At 45.2% G+C, this 19366-nt stretch overlaps 2 protein-coding genes across 2 annotated transcripts; both read left to right on the top strand.

Moving 5' to 3' along the window:
• Positions 1 to 86: 86 nt before the first annotated feature.
• Positions 87 to 7489, top strand: ddx42 (DEAD (Asp-Glu-Ala-Asp) box helicase 42). Its single transcript, XM_047037714.1, has 18 exons — positions 87 to 164; positions 702 to 958; positions 1087 to 1234; positions 1373 to 1434; positions 1704 to 1740; positions 2182 to 2334; positions 2898 to 3002; positions 3191 to 3310; positions 3410 to 3586; positions 3716 to 3844; positions 3949 to 4048; positions 4153 to 4200; positions 4301 to 4398; positions 4516 to 4792; positions 5116 to 5342; positions 5421 to 5531; positions 5676 to 5777; positions 5897 to 7489. The coding sequence occupies exons 2-18, from the start codon at positions 717 to 719 to the stop codon at positions 6575 to 6577; spliced, it is 2817 nt and encodes a 938-aa protein (XP_046893670.1). The 5' UTR covers positions 87 to 164; positions 702 to 716; the 3' UTR covers positions 6578 to 7489.
• A 1081-nt stretch (positions 7490 to 8570) lies between these two features.
• Positions 8571 to 19209, top strand: limd2 (LIM domain containing 2). The gene is made up of 4 exons (XM_047037759.1): positions 8571 to 8753; positions 15665 to 15709; positions 16119 to 16255; positions 16371 to 19209. The coding sequence occupies exons 1-4, from the start codon at positions 8751 to 8753 to the stop codon at positions 16528 to 16530; spliced, it is 345 nt and encodes a 114-aa protein (XP_046893715.1). The 5' UTR covers positions 8571 to 8750; the 3' UTR covers positions 16531 to 19209.
• The last annotated feature ends 157 nt before the right edge of the window (positions 19210 to 19366 follow it).

The following is a 19366-nucleotide window of genomic DNA, read 5'->3' as shown; positions in this document are numbered from 1 at the left end:
CCTAGTCTACCGACGCGCGTTAACTATCACAAATCCAAGAACAATTATTGCTGTTGGGGGTCGCTTGAAAATTACGTTGTGCACAAATTCTGCGGACGTTGATGACGCAGAATACTTTTTGTATCAAACTGCGTTAAAAGACGTTTCTTCGAAGCAAGAGTCAGGTAAATGTAGTAATAGTGCTGCACCGATGTCAGAGTTGATGTTGTTTAGTGATGTAGTATCGATTGTACTGTTTGCAAATGACCTTGGCAAAGCACATTGGTTGCTAATCTTTCATCGCACACCCACTTCAAGAGCTTGTCGTGCCGCTGCGGCCCATGTTACACAGCACAACGAGCTAAGCTAGTTTAGCTAGCTAGTAAATAATAACATGCAACCAAAACGCTGCTTAGCACCTATCATATAGTTCCTCTTTTGAAAATCAAATCCGTATGATTGAAGTCTTTGTTTGATCACACTGTATTGAATACAAAATCCTTTGGTTGGTCGACTTAGTTTAGTGTATTATCTAGCTGGCCAACAATCTATTTTCCAAATGGGGTTTTATAAATGGTCATGTTAGTTAGTCTTGGTGTGGTGGATAGGACACATACTCGTACAAGAAAGTACTTGGGGAGAGGCAACACAGAAATTGGTTTGGTTTCTAATAGCCAAAGCCTGGTATTGTGTGTATTAACTTTTTTTTTGCCGCCTGCTAGGATACAGCCTAAAAAATGAATTGGAGCAAGGGTGGGCCGAGTGGTAAGCGTGGTTTCGGGTTTGGAGGATTCTCACTTGGAGGAGGGGGTGGTGGAGGAGGAGGAGGACCAGCAAAGAAGGAAGAGCCTCGTTTGCCCCAAAAGTCCCACACATCGTTTGGAGCGACAGGATCAGCAGCAGGCTATGGAAAGAACCAGCAGCTCCCAGCATTTTACAAAATAGGAACAAAAAGAGCAAACTTTGACGAAGAGAATGCGTGAGTATTGACCTTTTTCCACACTGCATTGGGTGGGGGGGGGGGGGGGGTTGATGAGCCTCATAGTGTTCATGCGATCAACATCACAACGCATCAACCTGAGTTAAGTATATCCAAATCTACATCAGGTATTTCGAAGATGATGAAGAGGAGTCTAGCAGTACAGACTTGCCCTACATCCCAGCTGAGAACTCACCAACACGCCAGCAGCTCCAGTCAGGGGGTGGTTCAGACAGTGAAGATGACCCCTTGGATGCCTTCATGGCGGAAGTTGAGGTGAGTTTTAAGGTTGACAATTTACAGAAGGGGGGTTATGTCTGAAGGCTGTCACTGAGTATTTGCTTGCCATTGTTTTAATGTGTCTACGACTTTCTTGTTTCCTGTTTCCATCCCATTGAACCCTCGGTTCTCTAGGACCAAGCGGCTAAGGACATGAAGAAACTAGAAGAGAAGGAAAAAGAGAAGAAGATTGCAAAGTAAGTTTTTTAATGGATACGCACGGTAATGTCCTCAAGGAAAAGTGTTTTAGACTGAACCCAGCAATTGTGTGGTGCAGTTGTACAAAGATGCAAAATGTGATCTGGCCAGCCTTAAAAACAAACACAGTTGACTTTTGAACCCACCTGACAGGTAATACATCTAGCTTGGTTTGCATTGCCACTGTTGAGGGACAACTGGTTGTGGGGGCATCATGGGTATATGAACGAGTCGCAGGGAAGTTTTTTTTCTCCGCTTGTCTTTTCAGGGGTATTCGTGATGACATTGAAGAAGAAGATGAACAAGTGAGTGACTCATCAAAAGTTCCTAATTTACTACATTTCTGATCAGAGAAGCCCTCTGACCATCCCCTTCTTGAACCATATCTGCTCAAATCCCACAACTCTACCCATTCTCTCTCTTTTTCTTAACAAATGTGATTGCAGGTATTTTTCCCTAATGGAGGGAAGTCTCCTCGATACTTGTATTTGCTTCATTTTTGAAAACAGAAAAGCATGTTTATACAATGTAATAACACTCAATATCCTACTTCATCGAGTGAAATGCCTTTGTCAGGGGTTAAAAAGAATAACAGCATCAATACAAATAAGGATAACATCCATATTTTGTCCAACCTTGTAAATGTGAACAACTCCCATGTTTTGTGATTGTCACAAGTGGCTCCGTAGGTGAAATGCTGCAGGCTAGCTGGCCGTGTGGGTCACATGATGGTGTGCTCTATGCAGGAAGCCTACTTCCGGTACATGGCAGAGAACCCCACAGCTGGGCTGACCCTGGAGGACGAGGACGAGAACGTGGATTATGATAGCGATGGGAACCCCATTGCACCTGCTACCAAGAAGATCATCATGCCCCTGCCCCCCATTGACCACTCAGAGGTACTATATGTGTATCTCTGACTACACATCTACACACAACTCTTATTTAAAATTCAAAAGCTAATTCATGACTGTGCTGTGTACAGCAATCCTGTTGTTTTGGATTCATTTCTGTCTCGATCTTTTATATATATAGATATAGAGAGATAAAGATAGAGAGATATATAGAGAGAGAGATATAGAGAGATATAGAGAGATATATATATATAGAGAGAGAGAGATGGGAGTCAGAGAGAGATATGGGAGTCAGAGAGAGATATGGGAGTCAGAGAGAGATATGGGAGTCAGATGGCTAAGCAGTTAGGGAATCGGGCTATTAATCAGGAGGTTGCCGGTTAGATTCCTGGCCGTGCCAACTGATGTTGTGTCTTTGGGCAAGGCACTTCACCCTACTTGCCTCGGGGAGAATGTCCCTGTACTTACTTTAAGTCGCTGACTAAATGTTAATGGATGGGCTGGACACTGGAAGACTACATCCTTAAGATTCAGCTGGTTCTGGCATGTTGCCGAGTAGCACTTAGGAAAATGACTCGTCTTATTGCTTTTGTGTCACCTCTATACAGATCGATTATCCTCCCTTTGAGAAGAACTTCTACAACGAGCATGAGGAGCTTCACAGCCTCACACCTACCCAGGTCATAGAGTTGAGACACAAACTCAATTTGCGGGTAAGTCCCAGAATTCCAACACACACATACACACACACACACACACATACACACACACACAACTCTTATTTAAAATTCAAAAGCTAATTCATGACTGTATGCTGTGTACAACAATCCTGTTGTTTTGGATTCATTTCTGTCTCGATCTTATATCTTTTGTCCTGACTGACCTCTTGTTTGGTTGCCAGGTTTCAGGTGCTGCCCCTCCTAAACCCTCCACCAGCTTTGCCCATTTTGGCTTTGACGAGCAACTAATGCATCAGATCCGCAAGTCCGAGTACACACAGCCAACACCTATACAGTGCCAGGTCAGTCCCTAAGCTGCTTACTCTGTGCACATGTCACATGTTCTGGCGCACATGCTTTGATGCTATATCAGATGTGTTTTCTGACCTCTTGTTGTTCAGGGAGTGCCAATAGCCCTGGGTGGTCGTGACATGATCGGTATCGCCAAGACCGGCAGCGGGAAAACTGCAGCGTTTATCTGGCCCATGCTCGTCCACATCATGGACCAGAAAGAGCTGGACACCGGAGAAGGGCCCATCGCAATCATCGTTTGCCCCACCAGGGAACTCTGTCAGCAGGTGAGAGAGCGTGTGTTTGGGGGGGGGGGGGAAGAGATTTTGGTTGGCCAGCAGTAAGATGAGAATTTTTCAAGGTCCCTTAGTGATGGCACATTCACCAGTCCCTAACGACGTGCTTGTGGTCCCCAGATCCATGCAGAGTGCAAGCGCTTCGGCAAAGCCTACTCTCTGCGCTCTGTGGCGGTCTACGGAGGAGGCAGCATGTGGGAACAGGCCAAAGCGCTGCAGGAGGGGGCGGAGATTGTGGTGTGCACCCCGGTGAGTGCTCCACCTGTCTAGGGGTTAGTCCTGATGAGAAGCTGTCCTGGCCGCCCTCTGAATAAGCTCCCTGTTGAACCTCACTTGGCCTGTTTGCATCACAGGGCCGTTTGATTGACCATGTGAAGAAGAAAGCCACGTCTCTGCAGAGAGTCACGTACCTGGTGTTTGACGAGGCCGACCGCATGTTCGACATGGGCTTCGGTTGGTTTCCGCTTGTCTGCCTGTTTTTCTCACGCACAGCGTTCACAACGAGGAGCAGTCAGACGGGTCTTTTTAACACTTTTTTAACCGCTCTGTGTCTGCAGAATACCAAGTGAGGTCTGTCGCCAGTCATGTCCGCCCCGACAGACAGAGTGAGTGTTTGTCAGCCTTCTTGATGATTAAGAGATGATGAGTTTGTTTGTTCTGGACTACTTGTTCCTAACTTAACCACCACCACGCATGTCCTCACAGCCCTTCTGTTCAGCGCTACCTTCCGTAAAAAGATCGAGAGGCTAGCCCGAGACATCCTGGTGGACCCCATCCGGGTGGTTCAGGGAGACATCGGAGAGGTAACACAACTCTCCTAGGTCTTTCATCTGTGATCTGGATCAAACCCCATAATAATGACCCCTCTGTCTCCCTCTCCCCACCTTCCCTCCCTCCTCTTCCTCCTCCACCACCTCCAGGCCAACGAGGATGTTACCCAGCTGGTGGAAGTGCTGCCCAGCGGAGTGGAGAAGTGGGGTTGGCTCACCCGCCGCCTGGTGGAGTTCACCTCGTCCGGCTCAGTGCTCATCTTTGTCACTAAGAAGGCCAACTGTGACGAGCTGGCCACCAACCTGACCCAGGAGGGCCACAGCCTGGGGCTGCTGCATGGAGACATGGACCAGAGCGAGAGGAACAAGGTGATCGCCGACTTCAAGAAGAAGAACCTGCCCGTGCTGGTGGCCACTGACGTTGCAGGTGAGAGGAGGAGCCAATCAGATTTGGGATTTGATTTTATGGGAGTCAGATGGAAGAGCGGTTAGGGAATCGGGCTATTTATCCGATGGTTGCCGGTTCGATTCCTGGCCGTGGAATATTATATTGTGTCCTTGGGCAAGGCACTTCACCCTACTTGCCTCGGGGGAATGTCCCTGTACCTACTGTAAGTCGCTCTGGATAAGAGCGTCTGCTAAATGACAATGTAAATGTAATTTAAGTTTTTCATCTGCTTTAAACGACTTAACCAGTGATATTGGGTTTTTGACAACGTCTTGCCTCCTTGCTCTTGCTTCCGTGTCCAGCTCGTGGTCTGGACATCCCTTCAATCCGCACCGTCGTGAATTACGATGTGGCCCGAGACATCGACACACACACTCACAGGATTGGTCGAACAGGTCGTGCAGGTGAAAAGGGTGTGGCCTACACCCTCCTGACCAATAAAGACACGTCTTTTGCTGGTGACCTTGTGCGGAACCTGGAGGGAGCCAATCAATGTGTATCCAAAGAGCTCATGGACTTAGCAATGCAGGTGAACGATAATGATAATGAATGCCATGAGTTGATGATTCCGTGTATTTACTGAACCTGTTTGTTTTATGATACTCAGAATCCCTGGTTCAGGAAATCCCGTTTCAAGGGTGGTAAAGGAAAGAAGGTGAACATTGGAGGTGGAGGTCTTGGTTACAGGGAGCGGCCAGGCCTTGGAGCAGACATTTCTGTGAGTTTTGCGTCATTCAAGCTCAAGTCTGTGTGCTCCTGCAATAACTGCCTTTTTAGGTAAAATGCTCCAGGCACTTTCGTGTTTAGACAGATAGTACAAAATATGTTCTCATTGTAGAGTCTTTTGTTGTTTTTGTATCAGGATCGTAGTGGAGGGTCTTCTTCAAGTAGCTATGAAGGTTACAGTAAACCCACTTCTGGGGCCATGGGAGACAGAATGTCTGCTATGAAGCAAGCTTTCCAGGTACCCCTCTCTCCCTCTCTCTCTATATATATCTGTCTGTCTCTATTTATGTCTTTCTCTCTCTCCACTCATTAGATGTTATAACATCCGTCCTTCACAATGTGTTTCCTTGCATCCAGTCACAGTACAAGAACCACTTTGTAGCAGCGTCAGGCGTCCCTCCTAAGCTCACCACCAAGTCTAGCAGCTCCTCAGGCTGGACCAGTGCCGGCAGCCTCAGCTCCGTGCCCACAGAGGCTGCAGAGGCCCCAGACAGGTTCAGGGCCTCCATGGCCCCTCCTCCAGCCCTCAGCATGGGCACCAAGATGGCCGGATTCACCAGTGCTGGTTCCCTCAGCTCTGTGCCAGAGAGCCACAACAGCGCCCCTCAGAGCTACCCTGCCCCGCCCTCCCCGCGGGACGGGCCCCGCGGCGACAGGTACGGGGAAGACAGGGGTCGCCACGGAGAGGGGCACCACCGGCACAGCGACCGGAGCGAGCGCCACGGCAGCGGCGGAGAACGGGATCGGCACGGGGACCGGCACGCTGAACGTGACCGATACGGGGACGCGGAGCGCCACGGCAGCAGTGGTCGCCACGGTGAGAGTCGTAATGGAGATGGAAACAGGAGAGAGAGAGATGATTGGAGAAGTGATAGGGAGGGGGGAGAGAGGGAGGGAGGAGAGAGGGCAGGAGGAGAGAGGGCAGGAAGTGAGAGGGAGGGAGGAGACAGGGGAGGTGAGGGGAGAGGGAACAGGGAGGAAGACAGCTTTGCCGTTCCAGATCCGCCCAAACGTAAAAAGAGCAGGTGGGACAACTAAAACACACCCAGTTAGAAAGCATCTGGAACCAGCCAACTGTTCTTGAGCATGCCTAGTGTGTAGACAAACAGCTGGTCATATCAGAGGAGTTGGAAACAAGCACAGAGGTTCAGGGGGAGTTTTACTTTAACCCGTTATATGGCTCGAGTATAAAGGGAAATATGGACAGTTTCTATTGGTTGGGTACTCTTTCACACTTCCCACAACAGTCCTCTTATCTTGAACTGAACTTTTTGATTTGGGAGTCCCACCTGGTATCGGCCATACGTCTGGATTTGTGAAGCTGGCCTCAGATTGAGCCAGTTGAAGCAAGAAGTGGAGCGATATCTCCATCTTTATCCCAGTAAACGCTCAAGGCTGAAGTGTGTGTTGTTGTCTTGTTTATGTCCTATTGCTCACTGAACAGCCAGTTGCTGCTCAGGTCAACTCCACAACCTGTTATTTTTATTTTATATATGTATATGTATACCCTTACAACATGTGTTTGTAAGGGTAATATCAGCCCACGTTGCTAATTTGTTCGTGACCGATTCAACTTTTTTGTTTTCAAGATGTGAACTACTGCAAATTACATTTGTCAACGTGTTTTACATCTTGTGCTCAACTTTTAGCGGAGTGCCTTTCAGTGGCACTTAGGTGTTTTATATGCTTATGGCCTTGGTGTCAACAAAACGTATTTGTTAACGTGTGTGAGGAAAGTTCTTGCGGAAGTTATTATTAAAAATAGCTTGAGCAGGACTCGGGTCTGTCATCGATTTTTTTGCATCCCGGAGATCCCAATCCGTTGCGTAGACATAACATACTTCAAATGACTTACAGTGATCTGTAACACTTTTCATCAGACTGTATTCTGTGTTTCACGTGTATGTTGTTGTCATCTCACTTCCTCGTAATAAACTTTCAGAATTGGCATTTGGATGGCTTTGTGAGGGAGATGGTTTTCCAAAGGCTAGCCAGAGTTACCGTATCTAGCATGTAGCGACTGTCACTTTTGCTGCAAAGCCTTTTAGGCGAATATATCTTCCAGACAACAAGATTGAGGAGGTATAATCAGGCATACATGGCACAAAAGATGTAACACTGGTGTTATTGTCCCTGTAGCTAAAGTGTGCAGTAATAATGTGAGGAAGTTGAGAGGCTGTACCAATCATATTTGCAGATCAAATTTCAAAAACACAAAATCATGCATGCAATCCCGAGAATTCACCACTAGGTGGTGGTTTCCAGTAAAGTACACACATACCCCCTCCCCCCATAACCCTTTCCGTTCTAGATTTAAGCATCTGAGCAGCTGTTTTCAATAAACAAATTATGGGTCACCCCTGACTTCACGTCATATACCGTAGTCATGGAACTATCGATGAAGCAAGAGGTTTATTATCCTAGTCTTCTTTTATTATAGTCCTCAAACTGTGTATAAACTGATTGAACGTATTCTTAGGGTTGATGAATGAATTGTGGCGATTTTTTTATCATTTATTATCGTTCAGCGCACAAAATAGTTTATTTCTCTGGGCATGTCTGACATTCTGTCCTGTGAATGTGTGTTAAATTGCAACGGTCTGAAAGTTCCAGACTTTAAGCTATTACAAACTGTTTTGAGTCTGGCAAGATTTCAGCATCTTATACAACATTTTTATTCACAACTTTGTACGGAAGTCATAGCTAATACAGAAGACAATGTCTGCATGTCCCATGTTGGTGCGGCTGTCATTAAATATTTCGTAATACATCATAAGTATAGCAGTACATTCGGCATAGGCCTGTATCTATCGATCTACTGTATCTGTCTGTTTATCTGTCTCTAATTGAACACACATCAGCATGACATATCCGTTCGTTATGGTTTCTTTTCACGGCTTTTATAGAATTTCATATTGTTATTAACTCAAACATATATATTTGGCATTTTAGTTTTGGATGAGAACGAGAGGGTAGCTCTATACAGATTGGACCAATAGCGAGCTACATCCTGCTGATAGAAAATCCTAAAAAAACGACTCGAAAATCGAGGGGAGGGGTGAGAGCCAAGCAGAGGTAACTCGCCGGGTCTGTGGCAAGCTAATCTAAACGAAGCCTTAAACGGCCCGTCAAACGAATTAAAAGGCAGTCGAGTACAGCAATTTTAGACGAACAAGAGGACGCATTCATTGACGTTAACGACAGGGCAAAGATGGTAAGTGTTTCTTGCCAATTTCTTCCACAGATCTAGCCACAGCACTACACCCAGCACATAGCCTAGCTATCCCCCCCCCCCCCCTCTTCTTTTGTGATGTGATGTCCATTGCCTTAAGCTAGCGAGCAATGTCTCGGTCTTTAGCTGCTGTGATGTGAACAGGACCGATTACTTGTGTAAATAATATCCTGCTTCTTCGTCAAGTGGGATGATGTGCGACTATGCGCTCAAATAATAGCTAACGTTATCTCTAAAACCAACTCTTTTGTTGTATGATTATCAATAGGCTAGTTGGCTATACTCCTAAAGAAATGAGTGAATTGAATATGCTCATGTATTTCTTATATTGTGAACCTATACACCACACATTATTTACACCATAACCGCATGTTAGTTACTTTGGCTTTGCGTGCAATCTTAACAATAGCGATCAGCCTATCTTGACTTCATTTTTGTGGGGTTATCTATTCGCCCCTGTCACTCAACCTGAGCGGGTGCTTGAAACCAAGGCATTGTCCACTGCATCCGTGAACAGCGTTGACGATTTGTAGATGCATTCGAAAAACATATGGGCTGTCTCACTTTCACTGCTGAATAGGCTACAACGATTGTAATAAGGTTTATTTTGACTCGGTTGCGTGTTTGTCAGGGCACTCTGACATGATTGAGATCGTGAAAATCTATTTTACGGTAAGCCAAAAGCCACGGAAATGTATGCTTATATCACTCCGTTATATACCAGACTAGATGCTGCCCTTGATGATATCGGGCATCATTTTGTGTACTGTACAGCACCTGATGGCTCCCCAATGTTACGTAAGGTGTGTGGAGCAACTGGATTTTCATCAGGCAGCGTGCAACAAGGAACCCACTTTACAAGATTTCTAGTGTGATTTCGTTGATATTAAGGCTGCCTTTGCCATTGCCAGATACCTGTGCCAGCAACACACACGCAAACGCCTTTGTCCAACTATGTCCCCGGTAGTGTTGAGAGAGACGAGGGAACACACTTCCAAAAACAATCTGGTCTTGTCAAACTAGTTCTCGATCGACAGCATCCCGGTAATTAAACGTCGTCGGCGTGCTCCTTGTCTGTAATTTATGCCGGTGTTTACTGTGACTTGACACACATGGTTTGCAGTCCGATTTACGTCAATGCTGGCGGATTTGAAACTTGATTGGAGTGACGGCTGGTGTCGTGACTTGACTGACTTAGTTGTAATACAGGACTAGCAACACACAACCAATCTTGAGAATTATTCTCCACAATACCTTGATGGTCAAATACGTTTTTGTTTTGCTGGAATACGTTTATTGAATGTGTGGAATTCAATTAAATATGCACACGTTAATACAAAAACAGCCTCTCTTCCATACACGCACAAGGCTAAGACGGATGCATATAAAGATGAGAAATTGCTTGGCTTCAATTCCGAATAGCAGCCATTCAAATCCCCTCCAGGTGCACGTCATCAAGGTTAGGCAACCTCGGGAGGTGATTTTCTTTCTGGTTCAGTACCCTCGGTCCTGCAATCGGTGAATTAATGCAGATGATCTGATCATTTTACTGATTTAGGGGTGTCCGATATCCAGTCGTGTAAAAAAATAAAGATTGTGTAGTCATTGCACGCATCTAAAAATGTTCTCAGAAATGTTGTGTAATGAGTCCCAAATACAGTCGCTACCAGAAATAAATCATAGCCAGTAAAAGATGACAAAAGATGATAATCCAATAATCATGATTTATTGCTCTGGAAGAATGTAAGAGACTTCATTCATGCAGAATTATGGGATTTATTCAAGCTTTCCCAACCAAACTTTTGTCTTTGTTTATGACAAATAGTGAGTCTGAAGAGTGCTGTAGGCTTACATGACAGAAGGATCTTTGAATGTGGTGAGATTGAAGTTCCTGTTAATTTGCATCACAGTTTTATAACGCTTGACCCACAACTGCTTTATTGGTTTCAACAGTTTGCAAATAAAGGACATTTCAACACAAAACCTTTTCAAAACACTGCTTCCTCCATCAAATAGTAAAGAAAATGGCAGCTGATAATTGACCAAGATCAGCCAGTTTTCCTGTGAAACGTTCACTCCAGACTAACTCTTTCCAGGGGCCTCACTCTTCCTTAACGGCAGCCCCTGCTATGTCAGTAAAGCCCGCAAACTCAAAGGAGAAGAGGGTGCCTGGAAGAGTACACAGATTTGCATTCATTTTTGTCAACACGATGGGGCATGTCATCTTGAATTCCTCCCGGAGGCTTTGGTGGAAAAAAGTATCTTCCCCACTGTGTGATAACATCTGATCAGATGCTGAAGGCTGTTTTGTCTTCAGTAAATATGCCAGGTATCAGAAACCTTTTGGGTACATGTATGTTCAAGCCAATAGAGCCTCCAGGTTTTACACAAAGCTTAACCTGTTAGAACTTGAGACTGAATTTGGCCTCTTGAACATGCAGTACACATGCATAAGCACAGGTTCATACAGGTGGCAAAAGTTCTTACCTGGAAGCATGAATATAACTATACCATGATTGTATGTGGTGCATTTTTTTGCAGACCTAGTAAACTATGGAGACTTTGGCTGCTCTTTCAGCGAAAGAAGTTTACATGTTAGATAAGATGTGGGCCTCTGAAATAACACTTCCTTGTGATGTATGCAAGTTAGAAAGGGGCCACGTGTGAGAAAGTGGAAGTCCAGACCAAGCCTGAGAACGGTCTGGTGTCCCATCCAAAAACACTCAGATCTCAGCCTTCAGGAACCTTGCTACACAGGTTTCACATCCTGTGTAGGGACAATCTTACGACGCGCTGTCGTAAGCTGACGTCTGTCTGTCTGTCTGTCTGTCTGTCTGTGTGACTAGTCACACCACCCCCAGCCAGCTCACAGGAAATGGCCTCCAGGCATGTCGAATGGAAGAAACGGTTTCATGTCAGTTGATGGAAAATAACCACCAGCTATAGAATGCAGACTAAGTTCGGTACAATATTGTATCATTTGTATTAGATTTGTTTTTTGGCAGATTGTATGTCATACATTGTGTTGTTGAGGGAAAGACGTAAACAAAGGAGGAAGTTGTTTGCTTGTGTGCGTTTTGTTTGGTCCTTAACACCCCAAACATTTTTTCGGCTCACTTGAAGTTAGCATACCAGAAAAGCCTTCAATCTGCTGACCAGCTAGTTTCACCCTGATCTTCTACCCTTAACTGTGTCAAAACATTTCATGAAGCAAGGGTTTCTCACTGCACTCAGCTACAAAGCAGTCATCCATGTCCTCACCACATGTTTGTTTCTGTGGTGTTCCCCCGAGAACTGCACAAGGTTTCTCAGAGAGCTTGTCTCATGTTCGTGTTGGGTGTAGAGACAGACACTTGCATCTGATCACTACCCTGCAGTTACCGTCTTCTCAGTGGGACGTGGCCCTTGTTGTGTTTTGATGCCGTTTTAATCCGTCCTTCTGTCTCTCTATCAAGGGGATGAGGCGGTGATAACGGTTCTAAAAATATCACATGACACAATGAAAGACGTGGCGAAATGAACGACTACTGTCGTTTGTTAGCACACTGTCCCTTCTCCCCATGTAGGGACAGTTGCACCCCTTCAGGTTCAGACTGGACACTTGTCACTAAGCCTGAACAGATCAAGTCCTTCATCACTGTGTTCAGCAGTCCAAAGACCAGAGTCTCTGGTAATATTCCAGAGTGAGGGAGATTAGCTACTTAAAGTTACTCTTTTTGTAAACGCGTTTGGTCTGGTTTATGGTCTGGAGAAGAGGATGCTGACCTGTCTCCAGTTTATGACCCGAGTATGTCCATGTTTAGAGTAGTCAAAAGGCCTACAAGGCTTTGAAGGTGCAGGTACCTCTGGGTCTGCCCCTGGTCTAATGTCGAGGGAAAACGCAATGGAGATTAGTCTCAGTAAAACAATGAGAGGATCTTCAGCATGGAGAAGGAGAGTCATAAGTTACCACTGTGAGGCTTTAAGAATCAGAACAGGTCCTAAAGAAATCTCGCTTGCACACTTTTTAAAACGTACAGCGAGACATTCTCTCGAGCCTTCTGTGCATGGTATTTTAGGGACAGTTTCCACCTTCATTAATAAGTGTTTTCTGTGCGGCTATGAGATTGAAAGGTTAAGTGCTGACGTCACCAAGCAACAACTGAGCCTCTCTTGCTGAAAAAAGGAGACTGATCTTGCACAATATGAGAAAGCAAGCCTTTCTTTGTTCCCTAAGAGCCTTCCAAATATGGTTGCACCTTCCAAACATAGGCAGCCTGCACCAAATGATGATGCAACTGACTCTCTGTGTCAACAATCATAGGCACATCAAGGCCTCTTATTTTTCAGACTTGTTTTAATCCCATATTGTTGCACAAAAACAGTATTTTATGGTGTTTGTGGCCCTAGATTACACAGAACAGCCTCTGTTCTGTTAGTTCCTCTTGATGTTGGTTTGGCTGTGAGCACTGATGGTGATGCCCATATATGGACCTAATCAAGAGCAATAAGATTGTCCTATGTTAGGCAGCAGGGTGGCAGTTGACTGGGCCGTATCTAGGTCCCCCTCCCCAGATAGACAGCCAAACACAGGAAGTTGGGTGTCATTACAACTTCCTGCTTAAACGCTAGCTTTTGGGAAGGGATGTCGTGCATCTTGTGTACAAATATGGCAACAGAAGACAGATGGCCATGGTGAAGCCTTCCAGGATTTGTGTGTGTGTGTGTGTGTGTCTTGACGTGGCATTTAATCCGGTTTCATTTTTGTATACAAGATCCCGTTGCCTCTGTCTTGTGAGGTTGGTCTGTGATGGAAGGGAATGTTAAACGTTGCTGACGTGTTCTGCTCAAGTTGTGGTCCGATTCTGCATTAGGACAAGTGTGTTTGTAAAACCTGATGCCTCGCATAAACTGATCGCCCGGAGTTGTCACCTGAGTAGGTATTGCGCTTTTTGTTTTTCTTTGAAGACTGGACCAGGTGCCGTTACACACTGCAAGTCTCCAAACCATGAGGGGCCTTTGCTCTGGAACCAGTTTTAGGAAGACTTTCAGGAACAGGAAGTAGGCTTGGCTTGCTACACCAAGCAACCAAGGATGCAAGCTTCGCACCAACACACCCACTAGAGGCTAAATTAGTGTAATGAGGAAGACGGGATGGTGATTGCATCTTCAGGAAGCTGTTGTGCTCCCATGAGAAAATTAGCCCGCTGAAATGTCTTCCTGATCTTAGATATGGAAGCTCTAATCCTCCCTCCGCTCCTCCTCCTCCCTCTCTCTCCCACTCCCATTCACCAAATCTTTCCATTCTTCTCTTTCTAGATGTCTAATGCTGCCTGAGGTCAGAGGTGTGAACTTGACCTGTTGGGTCCATGAGGTCAGGCTGTCCCAGATGATAGACAGGCTGCACAAGGACACCTCTCCTTCCCCCATGTCCTCCATCCCTCCGCTTGTTTCACAGCGTACAGCTGTAACGCCGTCTGGCAAAGGGGAGAAATGTGACCGGTGTGTGTAAGGGATATGGTGCACCTCACGACACTGAGCCTAATGGCAACAATTTGTTTAGTGCTGCATAATTGAATCGTTGGTTGGTCTGATGTGTCACTCGCCAGGGATTTTGTCTGGTCAACATGTCTCGGAGCCGAATTATGTTTGCCTTTGGTGCAATTATGTGTTTTCATAGTTTCAGTGTGCTTGCGTGTGTGTGTGTTTTGGGTGGTGTACGACTACATGAAAGGGTTATAGTTGTCTCCGATGTGGAGGCCTCACTAAAAGGTTTCGTTAAACCGCCCCTCCCTCCCCCCAGCCCCCTTATATAATCAGGTTTTAGTGAAGTCTGCAGTGGACTTTCCCCTCCTAAACAGAGAGAGAGAGACGGGGAGAGAGCGTGAGCGAGAGAGACAGGGAGAGAGAGCATGAGCGAGAGTGACAGGGAGAGAGAGAGAGCGCCCTTCTGCACACTGCCTCAGCGCCTGTCACCAGCGTGCGGAGCCTCAATGTGCCTGGCTTTCTCCAGCCCTCATTATCCACCCAAACGACCTGTTAGTCCGGCCTGAAGACATGGTCATAGACGTAACCATGGAGACACGGCCCAAGGTTCCCGAGGGCATTCCATCCTTACGGATGGTTCCCTTCGCCAGGTGTGTCACAGGTGAGAAGGCTGGAATCAAAACACATTTGACCGACTTTTTGACCCCTCCCCACCCAGTTATTTTTCTCTTTCTGTTTTTGTTGTTGTTTTGGAGGAACATTTGAGATCCCAGTCCCTCTTCACGTATTGACTCTACCTCAATGATCTGGGAGGACGACAGCTGTGTGTAACAGCTCTGCCTCGGGCTACTCTTTGATAACAGGGCAGACACACACGTTTATTACAAGGCTAATGCTCGTCTGGAAAGGAATGGAGTTTTCGAACAGCACTTTTCAGACCGCGCTCGTAAAATATCTCCTTCTTCTGGTGCCTGCATTTTTACTTCCACAGTATGTGGAAACGTGCATCAGAATACAGTATGATGGAGCTGTGCTTGCTCCCCTAGTGTTGGCCTGTGAGTGCAGTTGTAGAGCAGCCAGTGAGTGGCGCCTAGCTGGGCTGACACGCTCAGACAGAAGGGTCCTGATCCTCTCGCTGTGCCGGCCGCAGACAGATGGAGCGACCAGGATAAAGAGGCCGACAGAGAAGAGAGGCAGAGATGAAAGGGAATGATGGGATGGAATGACATGAAACGAGGATGGGGAAAGGTGTTTTTAGAGTGACTGGGGTGAGGATGGCAGTTGGTCGCTTCGCACTGTCTGCCTGTGCAAATTGTGTAACATCGGAGATGTGCAATGTTGATGTTTCCGGCATTTTGACTACTGTATTTCTCGTGTGTGTGTGTAGAAGTCAAAATAAACATATTTGCTTTTTTCTTCTCCTTAAGGACAACCGAAACACCCCTGAAGAGAAACCGGTCCAACGCTCTAAAGTAAATATACCTTCATTATACAACCTCATTATACAACCACTCCACTCTGCTTCGTAGGGCTGCCTGTCTGTTCCCCTGTCCACCTGTCTCCATCTCAGACACTGATCACCATCAGCCTGGTCACAGCAACGTGCAGACTGCACCAAGACCTCTGTTCATTCTCACCCACAGACAGGCCCTGTCGGTCATACCACAGATATGACTGAACATGCAGTATTTCCCATACACAAGTTAGTCTCAGCCAAACCTGGAGCCTGTTCCACGAAGCCAGTTTACCAAATACACCAGGCTCATGCCAGGGAAAGCAAGCGACACAAACCTGGCTTATTCTGCAAACTGGCTTGATGGCCACAGGCCCCAGCTCTCTGGAAGCCTAGTTTTGACTGTTTTCTGTTTTCCCTGCCTCTAGTCCTTCAGCTTCAAGACTCAAAAGGAGGTATGCTCGTCCTGTGACAAGACGGTCTACCCCATGGAGAGACTGGTTGCCAACAACCTCATCTTCCACAACACCTGCTTCTGCTGCAAGCACTGCAACACCAAACTCAGGTTGGGGCACATACACCAACAAATAATGTCAATGTATTAACTCATCTGACACAGACACACACAGCAATTACTTTTTTTGTACACATCTTGACACATCTCGATTCCTGTTTTGCAGCCTTGGCACTTACGCGGCCCTACAGGGTGAATTCTACTGCAAGCCTCACTTCCAGCAGCTTTTCAAAAGCAAAGGCAACTACGACGAGGGCTTTGGCCGCAAACAGCACAAGGAGCTGTGGGCCTCAAAGGAGGCGGAGAAAATACCCAAGACTGCATAACCCCGTCTGCCTGCGTCGTCCTTACCATCCGGTCTCTCTCCCCTCGCCCATCTCACCCATCTTCCTCTATCCAACTTCACCCCGCCATTTTGAACAAACGCACATCATATGGCACACCATGAAAAATGAACACACACACACACAGACACCCACTAAATGATGCGACCTGCTTGAAACAGCAGATGGTGAGGTGTTTTAATCTTCAAGATTCTAGATTTCAATTGAGCGCATATTATTATCTTTCAATCATTTTATTTTCCATTTCCTCCAGGGAAATGTTTGTTGATGGTGACCAAACACCTTCTCCACCAGCCAGTGTTACATTTCTGCTGGAAGTGGGAAGTGAAATCTTAAATGTTTCTTTTTTTCCCAAAAAATATTTTTTATTTAAATTCTTTTTTTCTGACCAGTTGCACCCTTCTTGCTTAGAGTCGTAAGGAAATGGTATGCTCAGGAGAACTCGTTGTTAAATGTGAAGTTCTAGATCAGTAGGCCTACCTCTGTACAGTAGCGGAGCATACATTCACGGCCAACCTTCTAAGGGGGTTTATTTGACTCTTCTACTTCCTGTATTTTTCCGATTGTTACTTAAAAATGGATCCACCGTGTATTGACTGAACAGTTCGCTAGTGGCCATGTTGTTAGTTGATCAGGGTTTTTGAAATCTGAGAAACAAACCTGGAACACAGTACTGTATATATAACAATCACACATAATGGCAAACACCTGCCTGTCCTCTCACACACCCATTTAATTTTATATTTTGTAAAAATATTTTGTTTTCGTTCCTGTGATCTGAATGGGCTGGCTGGTGTGATGCGCATGTTAGTTGTTTTGAGTCTCAGACTCGCCTTGTTACTGTACTAACCTCTCGTTTTGAATTTGTTTAAATGTGCTTCATTGACTCATATCACTCTTTGTGTATATGCTGAGTCTGACTGATGTCATGCTGAAAGCTACTTTTACCAGAGCTATATGGCTGGAATATTAATGGGTTTTAAATGTCCTATTTTGGGTATGAGAAGTATCTCATAGGTTTATCTGTACATATAGGTGTAGTTTGTACTTAGTGAACATATCACACTATAATGTACTCTTGTCTTGCGCATATGACCAAGCATGACGACCAGGCAAGACGTTTTTACAAGGAACAGCTTCACAGGAAACCCAACCGTCACTCAATTTAGTGCTACTTTCAGCCCATACAGTTATATCATGTTAGGCTGTGTTTTGCTCTGCCTGTGTGTAAACCAACCTCGACTTCAAATACCGTCTTACATCGTTCAACATAATCTTCCTTCGTAGAAACGTAAAGTTCGTGTCACTTTCACTAACATGAGCATTTTTTTTCTTTTTTGGGTCAGTACTTACCTGGGCCCTCTATGTCTCGAGTGTTTAGCTGTGTAGAAGCACCGGAGCCTGTTCTTTCAGGGCTGGCGAAGACCAAGGCCTTTTAGAGTTTGAAGAGCAGAGTTTAGAACAGTGTACCCTGAACCTCTGCATGGAGCTCCCCCTACTGGTAGAAGCGGGGAAGTGATTGGCCATTCGACCAGGAGGCCCTTAAGCAGCAGTTGGTTTAGCGGTAGTTCTTTGGACATTTTGATTATGTGAGGAGACCTAGCCAAAAGTGCAAACTTAAGCAGACCACAGTTGGTAATTAATATCATTCGTTCTTATTATTTTCCAAGAATTAAAACAACTCAATTTCATAAAATTAAAACGTATCAAGTGTCACTTGACTGACACTTGAATGACACAAAATATATTTTGTGGCTGAAAGTTTACTGTGAATGAAACATGCTGTGCAGAAGAGACAATAAACTGAGGAAGAGGAATACATAACTTTTGTAAAAAAAGAAAGAAAAAGCCTTAGAAATGAGTAACGACCATATTTGTTTTCCAAACAACTTTAATTCAGTGCACTTTGTGCAGAACTACCACCACCTTCTACATTCTCAAACTTCTATCTTCTCACTTGTCAAATAAAAATGCTTATGCTTGCTTTCTACAGTTAAAGCAGTGGGCATTGGTGGTCACTTAATTCTGCCTGCATTTACCCACTTTCCAAAGCCCCTTACTGAATTCACCATATTTGAACCAATTTAGGTTTTCTATTTGTCTTTCTCATCTGAGTTCATGCCTGTCCTCGGTTGTCGTTGGTAACCAAGAACACAAAGACACTGTGTCCATAATCACCTGTTCTGTACGAGCAGTACGCCAAGCTACAAACGCATCATCTGTGAATTAACTTTTGTTTTGTAAGAGACACGGAAAGAGGAACGAGAACTGTGTTCCTGTGTTCTACAAGTCATCTAGTGTGCTAAATTTAACGTAACTTCGTTTTGACTTTTCAATTCAAGAGTCACTGTTGTCCATAATTGATACGAGATTTAAATGTCTGCATCTTATTGAAAATGTATTCGATATAAACTTGACCTGTGGAATGAGGTGGCCTTGCAGCAGAAGGTGTGCTGTCGCCTCTCTTTCATTACTTCAGGATGTAGTATGTTGTGCTGGTAGAAGAATATGATCATAAAATGTGAACCCTGCTACACACACGCACACACACACACAATCAGATGTATAATGTCTGTTCATTTTCTTTCCATAGTTTTTTATTTTAATTTTTTTACATGCTTTTTGGAGAAAAATAAATAAAGATGCTGGTGTTGACTCAGACTGATGTGGTGTGGTGCTTTTCTTAAAATGTAGACTGAACCTCAGAAGTGTAGAGTGTACTATGGTCTTGGCTATATTAGGCCTACAAACCTTTCAAATAATTGCGTGGTGTATTTACCCAAGCTTATGCAAAGATCTAAATGTAAATAGATGAAGA

This window comes from Hypomesus transpacificus, chromosome 17 (assembly GCF_021917145.1).
Source record: "Hypomesus transpacificus isolate Combined female chromosome 17, fHypTra1, whole genome shotgun sequence".
Classification (NCBI taxonomy): Eukaryota; Metazoa; Chordata; class Actinopteri; order Osmeriformes; family Osmeridae; genus Hypomesus; species Hypomesus transpacificus.
The sequence above is the reverse complement of the archived record's forward strand: the minus strand, read 5'-3'. Positions and strand labels throughout refer to the sequence as shown.